The 10,684-nt window shown below is 42.4% G+C and overlaps 1 protein-coding gene across 1 annotated transcript; it reads left to right on the top strand.

Moving 5' to 3' along the window:
• The first annotated feature begins 262 nt into the window (after nt 1-262).
• Nucleotides 263-9,911, top strand: LOC116328639 (protein NLRC3-like). The gene is made up of 6 exons (XM_039600750.1): nt 263-388; nt 1,314-1,449; nt 3,699-3,777; nt 4,176-4,404; nt 4,546-6,178; nt 9,842-9,911. Exons 2-6 carry the CDS (start codon nt 1,340-1,342, stop codon nt 9,909-9,911), a joined length of 2,121 nt encoding a protein of 706 aa, XP_039456684.1. The 5' UTR covers nt 263-388; nt 1,314-1,339.
• Nucleotides 9,912-10,684: the final 773 nt, after the last annotated feature.

Raw genomic sequence — 10,684 nt, 5'->3', positions numbered from 1 at the left:
AACACACCTCCTACCTACCTCGACATACAAACTCTGTGTGGCTTCACGTGTTCTGTTGATGTTTACATGATCGAAATAACTTGAACACAAACAAAGAGGAAGACGGAAGGAAAAAACTACAAGTCCCAGCATCCTCTGTGTTTAGGGAGCAGTAGTGAAAGTGAAAGCAGGAGGAGGAAGGTGGAGCTGAGGCAGGTGAGTGTTAACATGAATATGTTTCTTCTTATGACATAAAATAATTCCACGCTGTTCCTGTCTGTGGGTGAAATGTGAGGCCGGTCGGCTCCTCTGAGCGCTGGTTTCCTGTAAGTAGAGAGGAAGTGAGTTTAGCTGAGCCTCCGTTTAGTGTGAGAGAGCAGGAGGAGAGTGAGAGCTGTGCTGAGGCAGGGTGAGTGTTAACACCGCTCTGACATTACTGTGTCTCTGTGGCGGGAACAACAGGCTCCGTCAGTGGAGGCAAAAATAATCAGACTTTGGTTTTTCAAAGGAAACAACTTTATGTCGGAAGTTCCCGCACGCTCATTGGATAACGATGTGTCAATCTCGAGCTATTAGCCAATGAGCGTGCGGACTCACAGAAAGACCCGCCTTCATCACGGGACTTTAAAAACTACAATGGCGACAGAAACTCCGTGAGTGGAGTTCAGGCTGACGTCATGAAACTGTGACGTTTGAGCCACTTCCTGTTCTCAGTCCCAGCGTCCTGATCACCGAGGTTTCTGTTGCTCTGATATCTGATATTGATTATATTGGTAAACAGGCTGTAGCAGAACTATCAGGTCTGTTCTGAAAACTGTCTTTATTTTTTCAAAGTAAGGGAATATCTGTGGTCTGATACCGCGGGCTCATGGGCTAAGGACTTGGATTGACAAGCGCAGATGATTGTGTTGTTTCTTATAAAGGCTTGTGTGTGTGTGTGCCTTCCTGTGTGTGTCCTTGTGTCAGTGGAACTGAATCAGTGTGTTAGAGAAAGTGCTCCTCTGCTGTGCCGTCATCGTATGGATGCTTCTTTTAAAGTTGGAACTCGTATTTTTATGATCTGCTTCATTTCATTGAACCTTTATTTCTAACCATGAAGTCCTTTGAGGTTACAGCCTGCTGGTTAGGTTTAGGCTGTTCTTGTGCTTCAGGCTGAAATATGAGGAGTAAGGAGTGGGGCTGGTTAGCCCTCATGACCCTCACCATAACACATACGTCACAGGACAGTGTTTACCACAGAAACTCCATGAAATGATCAATGAGAACTTTAGAAACCCGTCAGTGTGATGCTTCCAGTACAACAGCACCTCTGAGTGTGTGTGTTTACCTCTCAGACTAACTCCACCCTGACATCAAGAAGATGGAGGAAGAGGATGGAGCAGGATCTGCAGCATCCAGCTGTGTGTCTGTGAGGAGTGACCGGTCCAAAGATAAACCTCCAGGGTTCAGTAATGAACCTGCAGCAACAATGTAAGAGAGCTGCTGACTCATTTATTCAGTGTAAATAATGATTTTTGATGCAATGGGAGAAGAAAATGACAAAAACAGTTTTAAAAATAAGGATTAAAATATTACAAACTATATTTTTGAGTTTCCTGATGTAGTACAAAAATATATGAACATAACTGTATATAGGACAGATATTTTACGGTTCTTTTAGGCAGCACCAAAAAACAAAAAGACTATTTTTAAGCTGTCTGAGGTAGTGAGTCAACATGTCACACTGGGTCAAAGGTCAGGGAGTAAAAGTGTGTTTTAAGGCAGGTTTAAAAGCAGCGAGTGAAGGAGCCTGTCGAGGTAAATCGTTCCATAACTGATCAAATTCAGTTGGTGGACCTCTGTGTGAAATCAAGCATCTGGTTCACAGAGAGGATAACCCTCAAATGGGCTGTACACCATTATATAGGGAGACAAAACAGAGCTTATTGTAGCCATCGCTCTCTCGCATGGACGTGGCAGTCTTGCTGTCTGCTGCGAATCCTCCCCTGCACTACCTCCGTGACCTCGTCTGGTATCTGCTCCCTCCTCTGTAAGAGACAGTAAAGGAAAACACGTCTCTGCCTAGTCTTGAAAATCTAATCTTATCATCCATCGTTCTTCTAGGGCCTCTTCTTCTTGCGGCCTCATCTAACTGCTAATATTTAAGTGGCTAACATTAACATGTGTGCCAGCCAGGTTAATGTTAGCCATTAAAGCACCAAAAGGTACTATAAAAGTACTTTTTTTTTTCAAAAACTTACTCAAGTAAACGTAACGGAGTAAATGTAACTCGTTACTACCCACCTCTGGACTTGACTGCGGTAGTTTGTAACCTAAGATCATCACACTGCCCCTCTGATTGTCTCCCCCCAACTACTCTTCCAAGGATTGTCAGGTTGGAGATTGGCCTATAATTAGCTAAGACAGCTGGTCTAGGGATGCTTTTTAAGTAAAGGTTTAACTACAGCCAGCTAGGGATGGGTACCGTTTAGATTTGAAAACCTGCTGAATCAGAATCAGTTGCTGATGATGGCTTTTTCTTTACATTAATCATGTATAATCTTAACTCAAAGTGAACATAGACTTGATTGAAGTAACTCAGATCAGCCAATTCAAAATGCTTATTCAATCAACTCTGAGTTTATGGCTAGACTCAGTTTGTTGGCCCTGCACCTTAAAACTATTCCCTGTTTGTCCCTCATGTTTTTTGGATATTGTTTTCACATCTTATGTCACAGCTAGCGGGGCGAGCCATGTTGAATTTAATAAAGGACCCAAGATGCCGACACTGCTGTGAAGTGAGTGAGCTTTATTGAAACGGTGAAGTGCAGCGGAGATGGCCTGTGCAGAAGCTAAGATAACCTCTACTGAAAAAACTAAAAAACTAACCTGAAACCTTAAACGGAGACACGGGGAGATAACACAGACGACCCGGCAACAAGCAGGAGAAAACAAAGGGCTCATATACACAAAAACACAATCAGGGAATGAGAAAAGGGAGGGAGACACAGCAGGATTAATTGGACATAACCAGACAAGGGGAAGCAAAAGTAGACACACTAACGTAGGACATGGCTCTGTCAAAATAAAACAGGAAGTGAACACAGAGACACAATACTAACACAGTACAGAGGAACACAGAAACCAAAACCTCAGAACTAGAAAATCTTAATCAGGATGAAATTGTAACAAAAGACAATAACAATCAAAACAAAACCACTGAGTCCACAGACTCGGGACATACATCGGCTCAAACTGTGCTCATAAATATTTTGTAAATCAGACTGTGTAGTTGTGAACTGAGTTTTGTAACATTGTGAAACAAAATATCTGAAAAGTTTATGTTTTATGTTCATTGATTTGTGTGTGTAAAATGTAAAAGTGTAATAAACATTAGAACTACTTTTGCTGACACAAAGTTTTGAAAGCACTGCAAGTTGTCCCTTTAAACCAGTCACTGATATAAAGAGAGCACCTTGTTCCAGGGCATCTGAGCATGGAGGGAAAGCTTTATGCAGGAGATGGTAAGAGCTGTTGGGACTAAAGAAACTGAGCAGAAAACTACAGACATCTGGAAACTGAGTTGTTAATTCTCAGTGGGATCACCAGGACTAGCAAAGCTTCACCATGACAGTCATCTGATTGACTGAACCCATCCAAACATCACTTCATGGACCTTTAGCTTGTGTCTGTGTGTGGACAGACATAACATGAGCTAATTATTCATTACTCCTCCACAGAGTGGAGCAGGAGAGAGCAGAGGTTTCCACTGGTCAGTCTGCACAGCAACATCAAACACACCTGGACTCTGTGGTTATGGTTTGTAGTACTACGTTTACATTTGTTCTTTTCAGTCACCTCTGTGCTGCACTTTGTGGACCAGAGGATTGTCAGTGTGTCCAACATAAATCAGAGTTTGGGCTCCATGATTTCAGTCAGATTGGGGTGACTGTAGCTCAGGAGGTGAGCAGGTCAGCTACTAGTCAGAAGCTTTGTGAATCAAACCCTGGCTGGCAAATGTACCGGTAACGATTAAACCCAAGCTGCCCTCTGATGCATCCATCAGAGTGTGAAAAAAAGTATTTAAGCACAGAACAATGTGCTTGGTTGAATGAGGCATGTTGTATAAAATGCTTTGTGTGCACAGAGTATCACAGAGAGCTATATAAGAACCAGTCCATTTACCACTGGGTAATTCATATAGTCTTCTTTTCCAGCGGCTGGAGGACAACATCACCATGTTTGTGAAGAACGAGCTGAAGAAGATCCAGAAGCTTCTGAGTCCAGATCACCCAGAAACTTTAAAGAGCCAGATGGAGGATGAGGAGATGTTTGGAGGTGAGGATGAAGATGAAAGAAAGAGCTGCAGAGAAGCATTTCTGAAGATCACACTCCACTTCTTGAGGAGACTTAAGCAGCATGAGATGGCTGACCATCTGCAGAGCAGTAAGAAAATTTCTCTAAAGACTGAATATTGATCTTTCCTAATAGCTCAAGAAATGGACCAATAGACATTCATCCTTTCAGGGTACTGAAAGGCTGTGATATTTATTGTGTAATATTTGTTTCTGAATTTCTTACCTTCAGAAATATTTGCTTCACTCTGTAAACGTGAACTTAAAGCCCAACTGAAGAAGAAGTTCCAGTGTGTGTTTGAGGGCATCGCTAAAGCAGGAAGCCCAACCCTTCTGAATCAGATCTACACAGAGCTCCACATCACAGAGGGAGGGACTGCAGAGGTCAATGATGAACATGAGGTCAGACAGATTGAAACAGCATCCAGGAAACCAGACAGAGCAGAAACAACCATCAGACAAGAAGACATCTTTAAAGGCTCACCTGGAAGAGACGAACCAATCAGAACAGTGCTGACAAAGGGAGTGGCTGGCATTGGGAAAACAGTCTTAACACAGAAATACAGCCTGGACTGGGCTGAAGACAAAGCCAACCAGGACATCCAGTTCATATTTCCATTCACTTTCAGAGAGCTGAATGTGCTGAAAGAGGAAAAGTTCAGCTTGGTGGAACTTGTTCATCACTTCTTTAATCAAACTAACCAATCAGGAATCTGCAGGCTTGAAGACTTCCAGGTTGTGTTCATACTTGATGGTCTGGATGAGTGTCGACTTAATTTGGACTTCAACAAAACTAAAATCCTGACTGAAACAAGAAAGTCCACCTCATTGGATGAGCTGCTGACAAACCTCATCAGAGGAAACCTGCTCCCTTCTGCTCGCCTTTGGATAACAACACGACCTGCAGCAGCCAATCAGATCCCTCCTCAGTGTGTCGACATGGTGACAGAGGTCAGAGGGTTCACTGACCCACAGAAGGAGGAGTACTTCAGGAAGAGATTCAGAGATGAGGAGCAGGCCAGCAGGATCATCTCCCACATCAAGAAAGCTCGAAGCCTCCACATCATGTGTCACATCCCAGTCTTCTGCTGGATCACTGCTACAGTTCTGGAGGATGTGCTGGAAACCAGAGAGGGAGGACAGCTGCCCAAGACCCTGACTGAGATGTACATCCACTTCCTGGTGGTTCAGGCCAAAGTCAAGAGGATCAAATATGATGGAGGAGCTGAGACAGATCCACACTGGAGTCCAGAGAGCAGGAAGATGATTGAGTCACTGGGAAAACTGGCTTTTGATCAGCTGCAGAAAGGAAACCTGATCTTCTATGAACCAGACCTGACAGAGTGTGGCATCGATATCAGAGCAGCCTCAGTGTACTCAGGAGTGTTCACACAGATCTTTAAAGAGGAGAAACAACTGTACCAGAACAAGGTGTTCTGCTTTGTTCATCTCAGTGTTCAGGAGTTTCTGGCTGCTCTTCATGTCCACCTGACCTTCATCAACTCTGGACTCAATCTGCTGGAAGAACAACAAACAACGTCCATGTGGCCTAAATTATTTGATAAACCAAAACTCCAATCTCTCCACCAGTGTGCTGTGGACAAGGCCTTACAGAGCCCCAATGGACACCTGGACTTGTTCCTTCGTTTTCTCTTGGGTCTGAAGACTAATCAAACTCGTTTGCAAGGCCTGATGACACAGACAGGAAGTAGCGCACAGACCAATCAAGAAGCAGTTCAGTACATCAAGAAGAAGCTCAGTGAGAATCTGTCTGCAGAGAAAAGCATCAATCTGTTCCACTGTCTGAATGAACTGAATGATCGTTCTCTACTGGAGGAGATCCAACAGTCCCTGAGATCAGGACGTCTCTCCACAGATAAACTGTCTCCTGCTCAGTGGTCAGCTCTGGTCTTCATCTTACTGTCATCAGAAAAAGATCTGGATGAGTTTAACCTGAAGAAATACTTTGCTTCAGAGGAGGCTCTTCTGAGGCTGCTGCCAGTGGTCAAAGTCTGTAAAAAAGCTCTGTAAGTTATAAAGTTTTTATTATTTATTTTGGTTGGTATGTTATGGAAAAACACACTGCCATCAACTTCTGTTTTGTTTTTGTCAAAATCCCTGTAATATAATCACTGTACCTTTATATACACGGGACTTGTATTAATGCTGCTGCCCTCTTGTGGCTAAAGTGTAATTATGTTATTGTTATTAGGGAGGATTTGAGAGAAACATGCCAAGTGAGTCAGCACCTTCGCTTTAGCTTAAAAATCCAAATTCTTATGTCATCAGTTATAGTTGCATGTATTCATTATCATAATTTAACCTTTATTATTGATGTCTTCAATTTATTTTGAGTAAACTAGCAATAATTTTATGGTTGTATTAAATAAATACATCACTAATGAATTATTTATTTCAGTAATTAATTAAAAATGTACATAATTAATTAAAAATATTGATAATGAATTATTTAATGATGTATTTATTTAATTCACGTTGCTACTCCTGGCCCTGCATCGCTGTTCATAAATACATTTTATTTGTCAACTTCACCCATCAAAGTCAGGGGCGGGTTAATGCTGATCAAGTCAAAACCATTGCTTTGGTCTGGTGGGCGTTCTTTTAGTGGGCTTTTCTCAGTACTAAGTAGGCCCACACACCAGGGTTTGGACATGTGTGGACCCAAACTGTACTTAAACTTGACCCTTTTTTGTGTGTCACCAAATACACTTTAATATCTTCTAGACAAGAATGTAGTGGCATCATCTTTGACCTCTTTTGGCTCCAAACAGAAGTGACAGACTTGAGCAGGGTTCATTTAAAGGCTGACAGAAGTGGAGTGGTGACGGGAGATGTTTGACAGGACAGTGTTTCAGCCTCCACAGGTTCATGTTGTGCTCCATCAGTCAGTGAAGATGAAGTCAGTGCTGATGAGGCTGTAGAGTGTGTGAGGGATGTGAATGAGGATGATGAAGATCTGATGATAGCAGATAAAAACAGGCTGCAGAGACTTTGAGCCATACAGGGCACACAGTGTGTGTACAGAACAGCTGAAATCATTCTGGAGGCCTCACTGGAATATGGAAGCATCACAGTACAGCTTCACTAAAGTCTCTGATATGAGATGAGAAATGAAGCAGCCAGAGCTTTTTTTCATGAGTGGAAACCACGGTGACTGTGAGCTGCTGCTACAGCCTCCAGATTAGCCAGCAGCTCATCCTGCTCAACATTTTCTCACCAACTTTAATGGAAGTGTGATGTTTTCAGCTGGAGTGATGGTCAGGGTGGCCTCCCTCTCCTCTTCTTCTCCTCTTCCTCTTTCATTTGTAAAGCCACTTCTGCTGCTTTCATTCATTTGGAAGTCCTGTAGCTGAGTTTGGGAGAGACTAACAGCCTCGGCAGCAGAGGGGAGAAAGGCTGTAACACCACCACTTTACTCTGTTCTACCTGTCACATCATTTTATCAGGAAACAAATATGTTTTTACTATGTTTGTCTTGAAGATGTAAGAAGATCACATGGTGCTTTTTATTATTGTGTTGGTTTGTTTCCTGTCTCTTGGATGGAGCCCAGCTGTGTGTGGCCCCTGGGCCTGTGGTCAGAGTGTGTGCTGGATAATCCGCCCAGGATGAGGCCAAACTGACACGGGATGAAATGTCTGTCACATAATTCAGCTTAGTGTAGTTTCATTTCTGCACAATTTAAAAACAACCAAAACTTTTTTCTGTCTTTCCTATGTTATACTGTAGACTTTCTTTGATACTGTGTCCAAAAGGAGCAGCTTTTACTTTGAAGGGGAGGCGTCTCTGTTTCCTCTTCAGGTTGGATGATGGAAGCAAATGAGTGTGTGATTTTCTTTCAGTGTTGCACTTTGTAGACGCTCCCTGAGCACTGGTCTCACAGCCAGCTGCACATAGAGACCAGTGTTGTTAGTCCAGGTCAGAAGATGACTTGTTGGAATGAAAATGAGCTTGTAGTTTGTCTGCTTTAATAATGTGACTGGAAAAAGGTGTTGGACTTCAAATATGTCCATTTCTTTCACACTTCACCTTTAAAAGTGAAGCCATGTGGTTCCTGGAAGGAAAAACACGACTTCTTCAAGTCTTTGTCCTGTTTTTATGAGAAATGTACGACTTTAATGTGAAACATTCAGAGTTTTTTCTCTTGTTGTGTTTGTTTGAAGCTGCTTCCTGTTGGCTTCAGCTGTTTGGAGTTTCCATTTTCTAAACTTCTACATTCTGAACCTTCTTCAGCTCTGAACAGATGATGAAACACTGAATGATTTCAAGCTCACACTTTGTCTAATAAACTTACATCTTTCATTCTTTATACAGATTGTGGGACTGTGGTTTGTCAGAGATCAGCTGTGATTATCTGGCAGCAGCACTGAAGTCCAACCCTCCCATCTGAGAGAGCTGGACCTGAGCTCCAACAACAAGCTGCAGGATTCAGGAGTGAAGCATCTGTGTGGTTTCCTGGAGAGTCCAGGATGTGGACTTGAAACTCTGAGGTCAGTCAGCATGTTTTAGTTGTGCTGAGATGAATATGATGTGAAAGTTGTGCTGACACTAAACTGCAGACATCAGGCTGATATTATACTGATCCACACTGAGGATCTTCATGGTAAAGTCTGTTTTCTTCTTCTCTGGTTTAGTCCATTGACTGCAGCAGAACAATGTTCACATTTCAAACAGTGAGACTCAACGTATGGCCCATGCCCACACGCGGCCTGCCCACCTTTCCTGATTCAGAGAGGGGACCCTGATTAACTGTGTAGTGTTCTTCCTCACAGTTCCAAGTATCAGACACAACAATGAATAATCCACAGCTGACTCTCTTTAGCAGGTCAAAGGTCACGGCACACAGCAGACAGTGGGAAATATTCTAATTCTGATCATTTATCAGCACATATCCATATGTATATAAAAACAAAGCTGACACTGTGAGACTTGATCAGAGGTGTGATCATCACAGCAGAGGCCTTTGTGTCAAAGTCACTGAGGATCAAACAGAAACACATGAAGCAGATTTTCCTCTTCTGGCTTTTTATAGCAGATAACCTTCAAAATATATTCTGCAGTCGATCAAAAACTGAAGCAAACCATGAATCAACATGTGAACATGAGCTGATGCTGCTGAAGTGAAGCAAAGTTACAGAGGTTTGATTACAGACACAGCTGAGAGTTTGTAATCTGTCATCATTTTAAAAGGTTTCAATTTCTTCAGTATTGAACAGCAGAAATGAGGCTTTGTTTTCGGAGGCCGACAGCGGTGAACACAACAGCAGACTGGTGCGTAATAAGCAGTGAATAATGCAGAAAACAGATTTTTGAAGGTAAACTGTTCTTGAAGTACACTGAGAGAGAGAGAGCTGTGCAGGAAGTAAAGGTCAAAGTCAGAGAGAATTCATGACGATGTTCATCAAACGTAAAGCGTAGTTTGGATCTTCTTTTGCTGCTGGTTCACTCAGTTTTGGTTGGAGACAGATGAAACCTGCAGCTTCAGGATCTGTGAGCTGTCCACTTTCAGCCCCGACGGCGTGTCCGTGTACGTGCCGTCGAGTGAACGATCTGTTAACTCAAAATACACGACGACGTAGTCTCATTCCAAATGCTTTATTCGATACGCCATTTTCTCCACAAGAAACAACAACACTTCGCGGGCTAACGGTACTCTCGCAATATAACAGAAAATAACAAGTTAACAATCTCCCTCTTTCTTTTAAAAATAAAATAAATGTATAAACACACCCCTGTAAACATTTGTGTATGTATGTGTATATATTCATATAAACAAAAAAAACATTTCAACGTGCTTTGCTTTACTTAAAGCAAACTATCATTGCACACAATAAACAATAGTGCATTTTAATGCAAAGACAACTTTGTAAACAAAGGATTACAGTATCCAGAGTCCTTCATCTAGTGCCTTTAGAAGGGTTAAAGGTGAAACTCCCTTTTTTGTCAGACAATCAGCAAGTTGAGATTTTGAATCTGACCAACAAACCTGTCTGATTTTCTTGGCTTGTATGAGCTCTTTAATGCTGCTCATTTCTAGCCTCAGTCTCTTCTCTGTAACCTGCTTGGTAGACTTGAGTGCATCAAACAAGGAATGATTGTGAGTCACACAGATCAAAGGAAGAGCGTTCAGACCAGTGTTACCAGTTGTAAGCTCAGAAAAAAGTGTTGCCAGGAAAACAGCACTGTCTATTCCATCTGACATGGCAAGGGTTTCTCCTGCCAGTGTACTTCTGACCACACGCCTGATTTTTTTTTAGACTGCCAAAAGAGAGGACAAAACTTTCCTCCTTTACCCATAAGGACGATTAATGCCCCTCCTTGAGTACCGCCATCAGGAAGGTTGCCAAATGAA

This window comes from Oreochromis aureus, linkage group 3, assembly GCF_013358895.1.
Source record: "Oreochromis aureus strain Israel breed Guangdong linkage group 3, ZZ_aureus, whole genome shotgun sequence".
Taxonomy (NCBI): Eukaryota; Metazoa; Chordata; class Actinopteri; order Cichliformes; family Cichlidae; genus Oreochromis; species Oreochromis aureus.
Note: the sequence above shows the minus strand (reverse complement) of the source record. Positions and strands in the feature narration are given on the sequence as shown.